General features: G+C 42.7%; 1 protein-coding gene across 1 annotated transcript in view; it reads right to left on the bottom strand.

Annotated features, from left to right (window-relative positions):
* Window positions 1-1,690: 1,690 nt before the first annotated feature.
* ZP4 (zona pellucida glycoprotein 4) overlaps window positions 1,691-18,933 on the bottom strand; it is a gene marked incomplete at both ends in the record, with an annotated part of 45,205 nt that continues 27,962 nt past the window's right edge. The window contains 11 exons of the mRNA XM_080918508.1: window positions 1,691-1,758; window positions 5,023-5,136; window positions 6,168-6,246; window positions 6,522-6,669; window positions 6,748-6,937; window positions 7,220-7,350; window positions 8,029-8,126; window positions 8,531-8,718; window positions 9,326-9,484; window positions 10,406-10,508; window positions 10,584-10,705. Of these exons, the coding sequence (XP_080774634.1) occupies window positions 1,691-1,758; window positions 5,023-5,136; window positions 6,168-6,246; window positions 6,522-6,669; window positions 6,748-6,937; window positions 7,220-7,350; window positions 8,029-8,126; window positions 8,531-8,718; window positions 9,326-9,484; window positions 10,406-10,508; window positions 10,584-10,705 (1,400 nt within the window). The remainder of the gene's footprint in view (window positions 1,759-5,022; window positions 5,137-6,167; window positions 6,247-6,521; window positions 6,670-6,747; window positions 6,938-7,219; window positions 7,351-8,028; window positions 8,127-8,530; window positions 8,719-9,325; window positions 9,485-10,405; window positions 10,509-10,583; window positions 10,706-18,933) is intronic.

The raw sequence follows: 18,933 nt of genomic DNA, 5'->3' as shown, positions 1-18,933 counted from the left end.
ACTCCCACCACCTCCCTAATCTTTCTGGGTAACAGCAAGGGCCAGCTTCAACATGCCTACAGGCATTAACTGAAGGAGAGAGGAATAGAGAGAGGTCCAGTGTTACCAAGAGCCTGGAGCCAAAGGCAGACCCTGGAACAGGTACAGAGAAGGCTCTTTCCCAGGGCTCAGCCTTCTGTACATCCCTGTGTGTCAAGGGAGCTGAATAAAAGCACCCCAACCATACACTGCTCCATCCCATGATAATCAAATCAAAGTTTCTTGCAAAAGTAGCTTCTCTAAGGTCAAGAGCATTTTCCTGGGCCCTTGAGATGACACAGAGGTTCAGGGTTCTGAAAGGTTTTACTCAGTATCTTCAGCTAAGGTCACCTTGTTCTGGTGGGCCACAGGAATTCTGGACATGAAACATATTCCAAAGGCATATAGAGGGTTAGGTTTCAAACCCTGAACAAAAGGCTGAGGTGCCTGTTTGACATATCAAAGCAGACACTGGCTGCCAGTTTCTCCCTGTATTCCTTAATCCCTACCTGTTAAAGGGCCTGGGCTGGCAACCCTCCCCCTTCCCCAAACTCAGAAACCTGCAGCCCAGGCCTTTTCAGAGTCTGATAAGATAAACTAGCATAATGTTTTTTTTTTTTTCTTTCAGTTTATTCATATCGTGATTTGCACTGACAGATTTTCCTACTTTGAATCATCTCTCCATCTCTGGGATGAAGCATGCTTGATCAGGGTGGATGACCTTTTTGATGCATTTGTGGATTCAGTTTGCAAGTATTTTGAGAATTTTTTCAAGTGGAGAGATTGGGAGTCCAGCCTAGCTACAAATCTTTCAACCTATGAAGGAGCTGGGGTAGCAGAATAAACTCCATTTTGTTCTTAAGACTCCATTCTAAGTTAATTTGCCCTTAAAAAGGCATGGACCCCTCCCTTGAGGTCTACGGAAAAACCATAAAATGTTCCTGGAAGTTGTAAAACAGACACAGCAATTGCAGCTGTTTGATAACAGAGTGGGTAAAGAAAACATGTCTTTCCCAGGTCAAGGTGCTCCTTTGTTTCCTCCTTGTAGTTTAACCAGGTGTTGTAAACCAATTAGCTTCAAGTCCTTTACTCTGTAAATGTAATGCCAAGGCTTAGAAACCCCTACTTGTGATTTGCTTCCTTTATAAACCCCCTTCCCATAGACCTGGGGGGGGGGGTCACTCTCCTTCCTGTTCCATCAGGAAGTTTGGTGGCCCAAGCTTGAGCTTGAAGAAGACCTTCATGGGCTTCTGGTATAACACCTACAGTTTGTCAAACTTGCAGAATGTAGTGGGGTCTGGAGCCCAGTATAATCAGAAAGACCACAGAGACTTCATCCAGCAACTGATGGGGACAGATGCAGAATCCCATAGCCAAATGTTAGGCAGAGGTCTGGGAGCCCAGTGTGTGTGAGGGGGCTGAGGGTGGAGTTGGAAGAGCCAAATGGTCAAGGAGACCACAGGAACATGGCCTCTAGAATCAATTGTCAGGGACTCAAGTGGGATCACAGAGATCAGGGAGCTGGAGTCTATTTAATCCAGGATCATCAGAATCTACTCTTTGACTCTTACACTTCTGCCTTACAGGCCAAAGCATTGTTTGAAACCAGAAGCTTCAGCCAGGAAGCTTGCCACTTGATCAGATATTCCTGGTATGGCAGATAGGCAGTGACTTATGGCAATGTCAAATCAGTAATGCCAAAGAAGCTGCACTGCTCAGCAAAGTCAGGAGGAGAAGGTTCTGGTAAGAGGCACAGCAATCAGGGGTCCAAGTTGAACTCTTTGTAGATTTTGGATAGAAGACCTTATAAAGGCCAGATGTGTCCATTCACACCTCCCAACCCAGTACATAGTAAGCTGTAGGATTGTCATGAGTTTGAGAGCCATCCTGGACAAACAGTGAGTTCTAGTCCACCCAGGCCTATGAAGCAAGACAGGGCAAGGGTAAACGTGACAATGGTTTCAAGAAATTTCTCATTCTATACACTCTCCATCAGCTTATGTAGAGCTTATCAGCTTATGGGTCTGTCCTCATTTGGTTTTCGTAGCTATGATAAACACTAAGACCAAAAACAACTTGCAAGAAGAAAGGGCTGATTTCATCTTACAACTCTGAGGTCATGCTCTATCGATGGAGGAAGTCAAGGTAGATACTCAAGGCAGATACCCTAAGGCAGGAGCTGATGCAGAGGCCATGGTAGGAACACTGCTTACTAGCATGTTCTTCATGGATTGCTCAGCCTACTTATACAAGCCAGGACCATCTGCCCAAGGTATGACCACCTACAGTGGGCTGGATCCCTACATCATAAAAAAATGCCTTCAGACTTTTCCTATAGGCCAGACTGTGAATATGCTTTTTTGAGAGCCCCTCTTCCAAGATAACCCAAGCTTGTGTCAAATTAACAAAAAATTACAGAGCGTGAGCAGATGTCCCAGTGACTCCACTTCTTACAAGTTGTCAAGGAAATATTCAGCTCAGCGGTGCATTGTGAATATATTTTACTATATACGCATCCCCTTTCTCTGATACACCCATTATACAAGGTATTGCTTCTAAAATAACCCAGAAAGAGAGATTCCTGGTACAATGTATAGTAAATCAGTTCTTCCCTTTTTGGAGGTCTATAGGACATTTATGGTCTGGAAAGTTTTATATGGAGTCTTTAATATCAGGATTGTTCTCTTTGGGTATGGATCCCTTAAGCATGAGCTGCCTCACTTTCCTTAAAAGGTAAGATGGTCCTGGGTTATATAATTAGGCAGGCTGAACAAGCCATCCACTAAGCAGGACTCCATGGTCTTCACATTAGCCCCTGCCTCCAAGGTTTTTGCCTAGAGTTATCTGCCTTGACTTCTTTCAGTAACGGAGTATGAGCTTAGAGGTATAGTATGAAACTGTAAGCTTAGAAGGGGCAAGCTTATCCTCAGTAAATGACCACATACGCAGGCTGAGATGGAGCAGTCTTTTCTATCGGAAGCCTCGATTCCTTGTTTACTTGCTTAGTAGATGCCATTTAGAGCATCCTATACTAAGTTGTTTTGCTTAGTAAGCTAAGAATACCTGGCTGGCCTTGCCCATCTCTTTCCCTTAAAGAGGCAGCATAACTTAGTTGCCCTTTCCCAATTCCCTTTTTTCTGGATTTTGATGTTATCTTTGATGGATTTGATGCTGCTTCTCGGTAGCTTTCTGGTCTCCTGCTCCTATGCCCAGCACCGTGCTTGACACACATTACAGATAACATGTCTGAGTTAACTGCACTACCATGTCAGCACAGAGCCAGAGGTTGCTGGATATTGAACTTGGCTGGCAGAGGACAAAACTGAATATGGAACTTAGTTTATGGAGTTTTGTGTATCATATTAAATTTGGGGTCTAAAGTATTTTAGCTTAAAGCTCACCTGTACATAAGATTAATTTCTGTCCGTTAGCCTGAAGTAAATGTTTGCTAGGAAATTTTTTTTTTTAGATATTAGGTATGTCTTAGTAGAATTGTAACGGTATGTATATGTTGGATAGAAATAGAGTTGGGAGATTATTGGTAGAGTGTTAAGGATTTACAAAGCGGAGTTCAATCCCCAGCAAGGCAGAAAGAACAATGGCATTCACCTGTAACCCCAAACTTTGGGATAGGAGACAGGAAGATTAAGATTTATGGTGAAGTTTGTGTATATTAAGAGTTTGAAACCAGTCTTAACAAGACATGGAGAAAAACTCAGGCTAATATCTAGTAGAATATTTTACTAATGTTCTCAGGACTTGCTACAAAAATGTTTTCAAAACTAATACTGGGGGTGGGGTATTGTGCAGCTGTTGAGTATTCTGAAACAGACATTTTCACTTTGTTCTGCCTTCTAGTGATGGCCAAGGTCAGTTCCACCAGAAAAATTGACCTCTATCCCACTACAAATACCCTAAGTACTTCCCTTACAACTAGAAGCTGTAGTAGTTAAAAGATCTAAACCAACTATAAGCCTTGGTTCAGATCCCTTAAATCACTTTTGTAGAAGTAAGGACTATAACTTAAGGTGTTTCACAAGCCAGACAGCTGTTCCAACCCAGAGCTACTTTTATGACATTTTTTTAATCTGTTGAATGACAACGTCTTTTATATAGCCTAGGCAAGTCTTTAACTTGCACTCCATCTTGGGAATTCCATGTGCTGTGGCTGTAGGTATATACAAGATATGACTTCTAATTAGTGGTTTAAAACTAGATTGTGATCTGGCTGCCCCCCTAAAAAAAACTACAATAAACCAATGATTCTAGAGGGTTGTGGCTACCTGAGAACTAGTTTTCCCTGCTTGACAATTTTTCCACACTTATGAAGCTTGGTCAATCAATATTCATTGTGTATTGTGTAACCCCTCTGCTCTTGAATTGTATTCTACAACATTGTTCTGCTTAGCTAGGAGAGGTCAAATAAGAGGACAGCATGTTACTCTTTGAGATGAGATGCCCTTCGCTAAGTGAGAAAGGCGAGATTCTCAGATAGTTGAAGAGTTCATCTAGAATCAGACAATCTTTCAAATGACAAGCTTATACTACATACTGGCAATGTAGTCAGTTTTATTGAGACTCTTGCCTTGGGCTATTCATTTGTTTTTTGATGGCCAGGTAGGATACTATCAAGACTCCAGTGATGACCACACTTGCAGAAAGTCCCATTACCCACAGAGCAGGAGAATCCACAGAGGTGCCTGTGGAGTAGGAAGGTGGGTTAGTATATGCTGAAGGAGCCAAGTCATTCTAGATCTTGATAGAGTGGGCAATCTGCAGAAATGGTGATTTCTTTTACAGCAAAATACACACTGAACAGTAAGGAACAGGGCAAAAAAAAATCTTTAAAGATTAGGGGAATAGTCTTGTTATGTAGCACGGATTGCCCTTGACTTAGTCATCCTCATGTTTCAGCTTTCCAAGTGCTGAGATTACAAGTCTGCAAGATTGTAAGATTGTAAATTACCTGAAAAGTAGCTAGCAATTTGGTATCTATCCACTCACTTGAGTGTTTATGCAGCATATCTGCAGGGTTCTTAGTGGCTTGGAGGAGGATCACGGGGCCTTTGCTAGATATGCTGGTGGTGTTCTCAAAATAAAGTTCAGATTTTCTTCTTCCTGGTGGACAGACAAGATCTTGAAATTCGTGGCAAATTTTCAGTTGTATACACAAGCCAAGTGTGAGGGAAGGGTAAGTTACAATGCCAAGTGCCTTAATGCACACATCTGACCCACACTATATAAAAGCCTGTTTGTGTGTTAAAACCAAATCTAAGATTTTCTATTTATCTCTACAAAAGTGATTTCAGTTTCACCAAAATTTGGACATAGAAAATCACATTCAATGACCACTTCTGCCCCCAACTATCATTCTGTCCTTGAAAGGAGAACACTGACCGCAACATTCAGTTACCTTTATATCCCATACATTATGTTCAAATAGGAAGTGAGGACACTGCAGTAGTAATCCTATATCTATTTAGAAATTAACTAATCTGACAAAGTCAATATATTGTCTTTACAAGTGGGAATAATAGACATTTTTAGAATTGGTTTGAATTACTAGGAGTTAAATGTTTTCTACAAGAAAAAAATTAAGGATTCAAGAATCATGAACAATGATTCAGAAACTAGTCCAGTAGTAATGAACCAAGTTGAAGCATCTTACATATATAAGGTGGTCTGGGTCCAGCCAACTCTAGATCATACTGTATCAATGGTCCTTCTACCTGTATACCTTCATGGCATATTGAAAACCTGCCTTCAGATAGTAGGTTCAGACCATCTACTTTGAGATCAGTCTAAATATAAGAGGAAAAAGTTGACACATGGCTGAGGAAATAGGTCAATAGGTCAGTAAATTGCTGGCTATGCAAACATGAAGACCCGAGTTTGACCCCAGAATCTATGTTTAAAACATCTGAATCTGATGCTGTAATTCTTTGTAATTCAGCCAGGTGTTAGCCCATGGTTGGCTTCTGGCATAATCAAATTATATTTTACATTTTTTGGAAACTTGAGATTCTGGCAATCTGGTCAGTTCTGGAATCTTTATTAGTAAGATGAACCCTTAGTTTAATGGTTGAAGCTAAGATGGTAGGACTTCAGAATTTACCTAGGTCTGAGATGTAGACAGTTTAGGTACTTACTCCTGGAAGCAGGACAGATTACCACACAGGAGGGCATCCCAGCAGGCTGGCAGACTGATGCACTGCAGTGCAGGTATACCTGTGACAAACAAATGTCACATTATAAACATCTTCCATATCAGACAGCTCCCAACAGCATACCTCATATCTCCAAGAAGTAGAAAAGTTGAGAATTTTGATGTACCTAAGTTAACTCAAAATTGCCCTGAAGAACCAGAGTCCAGTTGACAGGTATGACTAATATTCTTGGTACCACCTGATACTGCCATCAACACCATGAGTCAGTGCCAAAGGTCAAAGAGCCACCTTAGAAAGGTGGCAGGACTTTTAAGAACACAGAAGGAGATACTGTACCTGTCCACTCAAAAGCTGCTTCTCCCTCACAGCACTCATGAAGCTGAAGGTGGAGATGCTGAATCTCTGGTGATGAGATGGGAAGGGACCTGATGCTTTCTGGACAGGGATCCTTTTGGTCCGATAGTTGTCTCCAGCATATGGGCATCTAAGCCAAGAGACACAGTAGTAGGGATGTGCTTGTTTGGGGGACCTGCTCATACGGATACATGGGAGACCCACTTACCCCTTCACCAGGATTGGCCATTGTGCTTGATGAAAAGGATTAGAGTCAGGTGTGGCCCAACATTGTTCTAGCAGCAGACCTAGTGAGGGGTCTGTTCTGTGACGGATGGAGACCTCCACATAAATAGGATCCTGGAGGAATTTTACCAGTGGGTAGGCATCAATACCATAGTAAGAGCCATAGTTTTTATCTGCACAAAAAAAAAAAAAAAAAAAACAGAATCAAAGTGGGGCTAGGGAATAATCCAATAGTAAAAGACCTACTTGTATAAATGAGGACCTGAACTTGACCTTCAGAACTCATGTAAAAAGACCCAAGGTTGATGCTTTGTGCTCATAACTTTAGAGCTAGCAAAGGCTAGAGACAGAAACTCTAAGCCAATGAGAGATCCTGCTACAGGAAACAGGGTCAATCTGAAGTTGATCTACTCACAGTCTTGGACTTCTAGAATTAGCAAGCAGGCATAGCTTACCCTTGGCAATCTGAAGTTCCAGAGAGAGGGACCCAGGCTGGGTCTTAGGAATGGGTGGTGGGAGAGCCAGCACTTTTATGTTTATTGGGGATGTGTTGCTGAGAATGGAGTAATTGCAGCTGACTCGGAGCCTGTGGTAGGAAATACAAGATTTTAGTAGCCAGGCTGTGCTGGCTACACCAGCTGATGTTCACTTCTGAGGATCAAATGGTGAGCATTTTCCAAGTCCATATATGCAGCGGAGGGGATTCTGCCCTTAGAGTTATTTTCTGTTATCACTGTGGATACAGGTCCTGTATGAGTCAGTGAGAAACAGTACATAACAGTTGTGTTGTATAGGACAAGTGACTAGTGCAAAACAGGTGAATTTCTTTCAGGGGAGGAATGAAGAATGAAAATGGCTGTCTAAGAGGCCCAGGTGAAAGGTACCCATGGAGGTGCAAGGATGAGCCTAGGATGGCAAGGCTAAGGGCATTAAGCGTTCGGAGAGGAAAGGAACATAGGAGTCATCTCACAGGAAGGCAATGGTAGTACTTTATGTTCAAGTATGAGACCTGGCAAAGTTTTTGGTCACAGCTTAGACAAGGGGAAAAGGGAGGTTCAGATGAGAAATCCCCATGAGGTAGAAAACAGAAGACAGTGAGTATGAGGCTAAGATCAAATTGGGAGAGATGGCCAAGGTGGCCATAAGTAGTAGCATGCATGAGTAGCAATGAAGGTATTCAGAAGTGTTCTCCTGTGGGCTCAGTTTACCCCAGGATTCTTAAGAAAAAAGGCCTTCTGGCCTCTCAGGTCAAAACTGACTCTACCTGAAGCTGCTGTCTCGGGTAATAGAGCTTCTGCCCCATGATCGCACATCTTGAATGGCCACTAGCTCATTTTCATATATGGCCTGGTCCCCAGTGATCTGTATGATGGATAAAGAGATGCCTGTGACTTCAATCTGTTGGCTGAATACTGCATCCATGTATGGCATATACTTGATGCAGAATCAAGGAATAAGGAGATGATTAAAGTACTGACACTAGGCAAGTGGACCACCTGAATGTAAATCAGCAAACTCCTGAGTACCCTAGATCCCAGAAGTGTAACTTGCTCCTTGTATTTAGTCCCTATAGAATGGTAAGATCACAACAGAGCCATTTTCTGAACACCCACAGAAGTGTCTATCCTCTACGCAGGGCTTTTTGTTCTAGACACAAGGTGCTGGTCAGGACTGTTCTTCATGACTGCAATATCTCAACATTTCCTCTCCCAATCACTAGGGAGTACTTGGGTTACTTCTACATCAGTATCCCAAGGTGCTCTTACCCGCCGTGTGGTCCCACAGGAAGTAAGTGGAAACTGGAACAGGACAAAGGTAGATGTTGTCATCACAGGATCACATCCACTGTTGTTCCTGGAGATCAAGTGTAGCGAATCCAAGCGCAGGGGTGGTGAGGTCACATCCCTGGACACGGCAATGGAAAAATAGCCTTCCCTGGTGCAACGGGAAGTCACTGGGACACCAGAGATGGGTGAGAACAGGTCATTCTTGAGATAGAACCAGGTGGATCTCAGGCTAATGACTCAGTTGGTTCAGATGCTACTACAGCCAAGTTGGCATTCCCACTGATGAACTACTAACAGGCCCCAATGATTACTTGCTCCAGGGCCTTGCCAGGGCAGGAGTGAGAGCACCTGCCTTGTTTTACTGCTTAGAACTGGGCTCTCAGTGTTTAATGTACTAGAAAACCTTCCAGCTTATATGGAGTCTGCAGAAAAGAAGTCACTTGGGGATGATTCTCTTTAAACACAATCTTAGACTATCACCCACTGCAGTGGCTGTTTCTTGGGAAAACAAGTTTATCAGTAAGTACCTGCCACATAGACTTAATCTCCTAATGTCTCTACAGGTTTCCTCTCTGACATCTAGATCAGACAGTGAAAGACTATAGATTAGATATCTGAAGGTTATTGAAAGTTCTAGATCTAGACAGCAATGTTCACCTACCAGCAACCAGTAGTTTTGTATTTACACTCTAAAATAAAGCTTTCCCTGCTCTGGTCTCACCAGAAGTCACTAAGCCCCTTTTCTCAACTGAATTCAGTGATGGAAGCAAGCACCTCTGTTTCCATAGTAACAGGAGCCTGCCTCTTCCTCTTCGGAGCTGTAGCAGCAGCCCAATTCTTCACAGTCTCCCCTGGAGATGGGCGAGGGAGCACAGGGCAGCCTTCCCTTTACTGGCACAGGACTACACACTTCAGCACTTGGTGCATCTGGGGCTGGATATTAAGAAAGGGAAGAGGAGCTCAAGCTGGGAAGCAGGATGTCCCACCAGTGTCTCATCCTGTCAGAGGCTTAGAACTCCAGAACCTCCAGACAGCCTCAAAAAGCCTGGTGACTGTTCATCTGCAGATTACATCTGAAAGGAAGGTCAGTGTTAAGTCACCTTGTCCAGAGTCTCTCAAAATGGATCCCTCCTGAGGAGACAGCATGTTGTAGGAGCAGTGAGGCTTTTCACATGTCTTCCAATGACTGCCTTTCTGGCTCCTTTGAGGGACTGATCAAGATTTGGCATGGGTACCACATACCACAGGAGCTTTTCAAGCATAGCACTCCCAATCGGTTTTGAGTACAGCCCATGACTCAGTTGGTCTCATCACCCACCCTGCTATATTTTGGGCAGCCAGATAGTGAGCAGAGGATTTGAGTTTAAAACCGGTGCTAGTCATCATTAAAAGGTTCTCAGAGCACCAGGGAAGAATTCCTTAAAGTTTCCTAGTTAAATGATCGAGTATCCCCAGCTGGAGGTGGGAGACTGCAGGCTGAGTAGGCTTCTCTAGCTTTTCCCTATTGCTAGCTCGAGTTCTCTGTACTTTTCAAAGGGTGAAGGAGGCTCCTGGGTTCTGCTGTGCTAATTCTCATTTGAATTCCAACTTTGCAAATCACAGGTGAAACTACTTGGGGAATGATAAAAACTATAGCCCTGGGTCCTGGAAGTAAGGTGCCAAGCTGGACCCACACCCAGCCTCAGCTACAGTTTCCCTACAGTTAATTTTCCTAAGGTCTGACACAGAGGGAGGGAAGAGTTGGAAAACATCCTTCACCATCAGTTGCTGCTGTTACCCAGAGGAGGCAGCAAGGAGCCCAAGAGCACCTTCTAGGCAAGAACCTACCCCAGTTTGAATGCTTTCTACATTTACCCTGAAGATCCAAAGGACACTTAAGCAGTCTCTCTCTTGTTCCTGACGTATGTCCAGCTACATCTACCTCTTGCACACCAATCATCATGATGTAGTGGGAGCCCTGAAGAGACAGTAACATCAATCAGCTTCACTGTAAAAGGGATCCTTGTGTCTCTTTTGGCTGGGGTCTACTTACCTCCAGAGTGACATAGCAGCCACTGTAGGTAGCTTCCAACACTAGAAAGCCACCAGGACTGTCTGTCACCCATATACCACAGTCCGAGTCATTCTTAAGCCTGTGTGGCAGCCCTTGGATATCTAGGGCAGGTGGAACATGAAAAGCACAAAAGTTAATCATCTGTCACATCTATCAATGGACAACCAGCCCCACCACTTGAGCCCAAGAAACGTCCATCATTCCGAATAATACAAGGGAAAGTGGGTCTGGAAGTGGCATTTTTGACCATTCATTTTGTAGACAGAGGCTGTGGAGCTTTTGAAAGGAAGGGTGTTGAAACAAAGTGTAAGGGTGGGTATCAATGAGTCTGACTTACCCCAAGTTGTTAGCACAAGATGCCCTGCCTCCAGGCTGAGGTTCACAGTAAACTGGAGACTCTGTAACCCACAGTGGAGCAAACCTGGCCACCCAGTCACATGCTGGGCATTCAAAGGAGGACAGAACAGGGAACACAGCAAGATGCTTGGCAGAAGCCACAGAGTGCTCTTCAGAGCCTGACTAGCCATCCTTTCTCCTTCACTAGCCCACGTCTGCTTTGTGTATATATATAAAGGCTTGGTTTGGGGCAAATATCTTTACAGCCTGCAGGTGCAGAGACTTTGGAAAAGGTGATTTCTTTCTTCTGGGAACCCAGTTTACAGATGTTCCCCATTAAATATTATAATCCCCTGGTCTCCACAGTCGGGTTGACATATTCCTTTTGGTCAAAGGCAAGTTTCTTGGGTTAGCTATATGTAGCGCTTTTTCCGACAAGCTTGTCTCCATCTCCATAGGACAGAGACTGACTGTCTCCTAGAATTTTGTATATTTGGGTGGGGAACCTAGCTGCAGTTGCCAGGCAAATGATGAGTGACAGGAACTGAGCTGAGTACATTAATAGCTCTCTGCATGTTGGGTTTTCTATCTGGAAAATAAAGGAGGATAGTCCTGACAGTCCTGTGCTGAAATATTCTGTGAGAGGGTTAGATTAAATACATGGTACCATGCTTAGTCAAACAGGGAGAGCTCAGACCATGTCTTTGGTTTGAGTTTAGCTTCAAGAACCTTCCTTTTTTTCTATTCTGGTTCAATATTTCATAGGAAGTCTTAAAATTCCAAGATCACTTAAGCCTGATTTCTGAGTCAAGTTGATTTAGAACTTTGTCCTGGTCTTCAGAGAGAATGTTACCATGGCACTATAATCTGTTGTCCTAGCACTCTAGACATAGAAGCAGGGGCAAAATTCGAGGCTATATGTAGCTACATATCAAATTGGGTTCTTGTTTGGTCTATATAAGAGCCCATCTTAAAAAAACAAAACAAACACCACCCCCAAACTATGTTGGGAAAGTTAGAGGATTGGGTGAGCCAGTTAGTAGCCAGGGAATATGTTTTCCTTGTGTTAGAGTGAGGAGTTTTCTGAGGGAAAATGGAAGCACCTCTGTGGGTTTTCTTTTCAACAAGTCAGATTGAAGGGCTATCCAGAGTCACCTGGAGTTGACTCCAACAATAGGCTCTTGCTTTCCCCTCTCTCTGCTTAGACTCAAACAACTTCCATTATGGCTACTGTAGATATGGTGAGCAATTTCCTGCCCACTGTTATTTCTATAAGCCTGTGGTGAGTTCTTTCTCTCCTCCCCTCTGTAGGACAGAAGCAGTAAGCTTGATGGCCAGGTGATTGACATCTGGGTAGGCCTTTGATTGGCAGGTGTGACTACAACATGGCTAAGCTATTCATGTGGTTGTGGGTGGTAATAGATGATTTTCTATGTATTTGCCAAACAATCACAGACTCTATTTGTGTTATTTTCTGTGTTCTCAACACCAAACAGATAGCTCCATGCCATTGAGTTCTGAGACTGACAATCCATTTCCCTGAGTACAATGGCTACTTAGTATAGGAGGACGGTATAGAGATGTGATGTTTAATACGACAGATGCTGAGATATGTGTGTGGGAGAGAGGGATGATTTGTAATCTCTGTGGTAGCTTTAAGGCTGCCCTAATAAGTATATCTCCTGTGGGATTTAGAGCAACAGTTTGTGGACATGCATCAGAGGATACTCAGGGTATCTGCGGGACCACAGTGAAATACCCAGGAGAGGTTGCTTCTGTCTCTTCCAGCTTCCCCTAGGTGCCAGCAGCCTTTGGCTGTCCTTGTAGATCCAGTACTCTCATCTCTGGTCCCACATGCCATACTTTCTGTGTGTCTTCATACAGTCCTCCATCCATGTCTGTCTCTAGGTCCACATGGCCTTTAAAAAAATGTGGACATTGGTCATACTGGATTAAGATCTACTATGATGATTTCAGTTTTTGTATGGATATGTGTAAAGATCATATTTCCAAATAAGGAAGGCCATGTTTTAAGGCTCTGGGATTAGGGTTCCACCTATTTTCATGGAGGGTGGAGCTATTGTACAAACTACGACATCATCTCAAAGACTTGTAAACATATACCAGTCAAGCCAATATTTTAGACTAGGTGTTGTTAAGAAAAAAGAATGTCATTTCTTTGTTAAAATTCCCTTCGAATAGCCTCGACTGCACTGATGGAATTTAATTTCTTTTCTTTTTGAGGGAGGGGATCCGTTTTGACGTAATGGCTACTGAGTAGGTTGGGACTGACGCTAGTGGTTAGTGATTTAGGATAGTTTAAGGATAGGAAGTTGGGGGCAAAGGTGGCAAATGCTTACAATCACTGCATTTTCTCACAGTTGCTCTGAACTAGCTGGAGTTAGCCAGATATCTCAGGGCATCCGATATATCAGAGGCTTTACATTGATCCATCTGTACTCAAGACATGCCTGTTTTAACCATGTTATGGCCTTGTTTGTCTGGCCACATGCCTTTGTGTATTCGATCTCTTCATTGTGGCCTGCTAGTAGCCTTCACCTTAATCTGCCATGTTTTTCTCTTTCCCTTGGGACACAGATTCTAAAGGATTCATCCCTGAGATTAAAGTACCCAGACTACCCAGGGGCTTGTTAAAAATGCAAAATTTGACCCTTATTTCAGGTGATTCAAGTAGAAGTTGGGATGGGTTGGAGCTGGGTGCTAGTAAGGCAGAGCTTCCAGGTGATCTGGAGCCCATCCCACCTGGAGGAAATGCTACATAGATGACAGGTGTCGGCAGAAACTTTCCTGCAGACCTCACCTTGGAGAACCACCCCACCTCACCCCCCAGCACACATAGGAGGTGGCTCCTGCAGGGTCTCTTCAGCTTCTGTGTCCCACTTGAGACTCCATTTTCTGTTTGAGACTGAGAGTTTGAAGGTGGATCAAAGTGCCTTTCGTATTTGCCCTTCACTGACTTCATGTACTAAGACAATATTGGTTAAATGAGTAAATGATTTTCCCCTAATGTTTTGCTTTTAATCAATTAGAAAATTTCATAAACAAAACAACCCAACAACAAAACAGCATTCTGGGGCTAGGAGTTTAGTTCACTTGATAGGTGGCTGGCCGTACATGTGTGAAGTCCCTTGTTTGATCTCTAGTACCACGTACACTGGGTATAGGGAAGTACACTCGTCTTTCCATCACACTAGAGATGGAGGCAGGATGATCAGAAATTAAAGCTCATCTTAGGCTACATACAGTGTGGGAGAGCAGATGAGACTACAAAAGAGTAAAACCAAAACATACAAAGCAAGTGCACAAGCCAAATGACCCTGACAGTGTGCCTGTGCTTTTCACGCAAGGACAAGCTGCTTCATCCTGGCATGGACATCTTAAGCACACATGGGACCATGCTATGTCTTGTTCATGTCACTTTCCATTTGAGGCTGTCTCTTCAGAGCTTTTGGTCTCTCTGTGGGAACCTAATAAAGCTGGCCCAGGACACACAGCCTGGGGAGTCTGGGTCCTGTTGCTTTTAGAAGTAAACCCTGAATCCAGGGAAGCCTAGCTTCACTATTTTGCACATTACACCATGGGCGCACCTGAGAGCCTTTGCAAGAAAGTCAGTGCTGGTTTGTTCTGGGTACCCAAGCTCCACAACCACTATCTTTTTTCCTTATCAACTCTCGAAACATTTATTATATAAATGAGAAAATAAGTAACACACCTTCACCACATTTTTTTTTTCTGAATTTCTTGCATTTTTCTTGCTATCGGTTTAAAATTTTATTAAGCCTTGATAAACACAAAAGGATTAATCATTGCAGTTTATATCTGGAGTTGATTTACCCTCTTGTTTTCTATGCTCTCAGTGATGGGCCTATCTCCCAGTCCTTTGCATTGTTGAGGCTCATTTTTCTTCCAGAAACATGCCCTTTAATAATATTTCAGTAAGACCTTTGGATCCCCAACATTTTGGAAGCCCTGGGGCCACTGATATGGCTCAATGTGGACAAAGTATAAAGCAGCGTGTTTACAAATTCTGAAAAAGCATGCCCACAGTTAGCTCTTAGGCCTATATCTGTGAGTGGGGGAATTCTAGTTCAAAGTGCCTTGCAGAGCTTTCCTAGTAAGGGGTCTTCCCTGGGAGATGACTAGGAGCCTCTTGTGGGCTCTTTTGGTGAGGGGCAACCCACATCTGCTTCTTACCTTCTGTGCACACTTAAATCACTGTGGGCAGACCTCCAAAAATGATGGAAATCATCGCAAGGGCAAATTTAGTGAACAGCTGCAGAAAACTCTCTTGTGGATCAGAGATGGGAATTGGCTACAGCACTGTGTAATGAATGAATCCAATCAGTGTAAGAGACTTGGGTCATGCTTGTTAAAGTGCCCTCCCCCTCAACTGTCACTGCTGTGAGCAAGGCTCTAGCAGGGATTTAACATAGCAGTTTCAAAATGTCATTGGTGAAAAATTAATAATACAAAACACTTTTGAAGGGTCAAGGAAATCATCTCATTTTCAATAGCAAAGGACAGTTCTTGAAAGAACCCTTTGCTTTTTTGTTCAGCAAGCAAAATGAAGAGCTGGCCAGGAAAATCAGATCTCTGCGTCTCTTTCCAAATTGCATCCTGACAGTGTGGATCAGTTCATCTCAAATTGTGTTGGGCTGTCCTGTGACACACCGTGCATTTCTTGGCATTTGAGGAAACAGAAATCTTCTGTCCTTTGAGATAAACAAAAGGTGTGTGTGTGTGTGTGCATGCACATACACACATGCAGAAATATACGATTACTCCTGCACAATATGTATCTGCATGTAAGTGGATGTCAGAGGTCGACCATCAGTGTGGTCCCGCATGCACTGTCCACCTTGTTTTTATTGAAAGGATCTCTCACTGGCCAGGTATATGCTAAGTAAGCTATGCTGGCTAGCCAGGGAGTCCCTGTGATCTGTTGTCTCCACTTCACTAGTTAGGGGTTAACACCTAGCATTTTTATGTGTTCCAGGCTTAAACTCGAGGCCTTATGCTTGTAAGACAAGCAATATACTGACTGAACTATCAAGCTTCAAGAATGCCTCTTTTTTGGTTGAGAATTATAACCTTTAAAGATTTTATTTTAAACAAGATTTGCCCTTGATAAACACTGTTGTGATATTCGCATATACACATACATACAGTCATACATACATATATTCATACATACATACATATTTAGATGATTAGACCTAAAATTCCTTTAGCTTACTAACATCTTTGTCATTAAGGAATTGTTTCCCCCATTCCAATCTCTCTGTGTGAGGTGGTGGTGGGGTTCTTATATACATAAATGTAGTTACCCATAGAAGCCAGAAGAGGGCATTTGATCCCCTGTACCGGCTTCAAAAGGAACACTTCTAATAGCTGAGCCATCTTTCCAACCCTGTATAGCCAGAGGCTTTCTCTAGAGGAGATAATCCCTGGAAGCTACATCTTCTACCAATATGTGCATAGGAATTTTTCTCTGTGTGGTTAAGAGCCATAGGTTCATGCTTGCCACAGGTTCTAGTTTTCTTTCTGTTGCTGTCATAAAACACTTTGACCAAAAGCAACTTGAGAAGGAGAAAGTTTACTTGCCTTTCCTTACAGGGGATGGTCTATTGTTGAGGGCAGTGAGGGCAGAAACTCATGCAGGAACCTAGAAGTAGGAACCAGGGAGGGATGCTGCTGGCTTCCTCTCTACCTTTCTCTGCTGGCTTTCTTACTGGGCTAGAACCACTTGCTGTTGACAGTGCTGTCCACAGTGGGCTAGGCCCTCCTCTATCAATTAGCAATCAAGAATATGTCTTGTATAGCAGATGCTGGCGAGGGTGCAGAGACAGAGGAACACTCCTCTACTGTTGGTGGGGTTGTAAACTGGTACAACCACTCTGGAAATCAGTCTGACAATTCCTCAGAAAATTGGACATAGTACTACCTGAAGACCCAATTATTCCACTTCTTGGCATATACCCCACAGAAGCTCCAACACACAATAAAGACACATGTACCAAAATGTTCATACCAGCCCTATTTATAATATCCAGAAGCTGGAAAGAACCCAGATGTCCTTCAGTAGATGAATGGATACAAAATTGTGGTATATTTACACAATGGAGTACTACTCAGCTATCAGAAACAATGACTTTATGAAATTCCTAAGAAAATAAATACATCTAGAGAATATCATCCTGAGAGAGATAAACCAGTCATAAAAGAACAGACTTAATATGCAGTCACTGATAATTGGATGCTATCCCCAGAAAGCTCTGAATACCCCAGAAACAATTCACAGGCCATATGAAGCTCAAGAAAAACAAAGGCCAAAAATAAAATAAAATAAAAAAAGAAAAAGAAAAAAAGAAAGAAAGAAAAAAGAAAAGAAAGCCTCAGTCCTTCTTAGGAAAAAAATAAATGTATAGCACCCTCTCAGAGTGTGGTACACCTGGACTTTGAATCATTAATAATTCAAGAGCTAAGATAATAGCCTTGTGGCAGTTTTTGGTATTCACAGATCATTATGCTTAATCTATACTCAGCAAGAACTCTGTTTCCATGCTACATTCTGTCCTACATGTACTTCATGCTTATGGTAACTAGTGGGATTTCAATGCATGTTATCAAACCTCTAAAAGAATTAAGTACTGACAAAAATATTCATATAATGTTATGCCCAAATGCCTTTAAAAAATCTGTATATGTATCCCTTGGGTTTTTTTAATAAAGTGGTAAGAAAAAAATATGTCTTGTAGATATAACCACAGGTTAATCTGAGAGAAGCAATTCTTCAACTAAAGACTTTCCCAGTGATTTAGGTGGTGTCAAGCTGTCAATTAAAAAAAATAAGGATAGAAAATTGGATTTTGTGCTTGTGTAGAAAGGCATTGGTAAGATGTAAAAATAAATGAAAGGAAAGAAATTTTGGTGGTGTTGGTGTAGCCCAACAGGATCAGTTATAGAAAAGTATTAGAAGTCAATAAGGAAGCAAACAAACAAACACGGGCTGGACAGAGGCCCCAGCACATATGTAGCAGATGTACAGCTCAGTCTATGTGGATCTCCCAACAACTGGAGTGTGTCCCTGAAGATGCAGCCTGATTGTGAAATCAGTTCCCCAACAGGGCTGCCTTGTCTGGCCCCAGTGGGAGAGAATGCACCTAATCCTTCAGGGACTTATGTTCTGGAATAGGGGGATGTGTCTGGGGCACCCTTTTATAGGAGAAGGGGAAGGGAAGATGAGGGAAGCCCTGTGAGAGGGGACTAGAAGGCAGTCAGTGTTTGGGGTATAGACAAAAACTAAAAACTAAATACAATTAAAACTAAGACTGTAAGAGAAGGACAGTGGTAATTGCTCCTACCATGGACTCACTCTACATGTTAATATAGGTTTTTTTTTTTTTTTTTTGAAGCTGTAAAAAATTCAATTTGGTCAAAAATTCCAAGTATTATTCCCAAGCCATCAAGCTCATTGCTCAGACTTCTCTGATCCATCTGGAACTTTCTCCTTTGCTGCTAAATGATGTGGCAAATTGATATTTCTGCAACAGCATGGAGGTAAGGAAAAAAAATGCCTAACTTGTTTTTGATTTATGCACCGAATTTTCATGCTCTTGGGCATAGATAATTCAGCACTGGCTGGAAATGAAGGAGAATGCATTCGAAGTCATGGGGGTGGGGTTGGGTAATACTGTTGGGTTGGATGATATTTGTATGACTTTGGCAATGATTGATTTACCAAACTTTCATAAGAGGTGGTTCATATATTACTGTGTAAGTGACTCTTAAGGTCTATAGTTGATGGGTACTTGCTTGTGTCACCAAGCACTGCATAACATTCCACTTCCATCCCCAAAGAGGGCAGAGGTCATTCCAAAACGTCTCCTGCTTGGGAAAGAAAGATTTGTCCTGAGCTTAAGGAACATGGGGGCACAGTTTCCACAAAGCCTGTGCAGCCATAAGTATACAA

This window comes from Micromys minutus (genome assembly GCF_963924665.1).
Source record: "Micromys minutus genome assembly, chromosome: 6".
Lineage (NCBI taxonomy): Eukaryota > Metazoa > Chordata > Mammalia > Rodentia > Muridae > Micromys > Micromys minutus.
The sequence above is the reverse complement of the archived record's forward strand: the minus strand, read 5'-3'. Positions and strand labels throughout refer to the sequence as shown.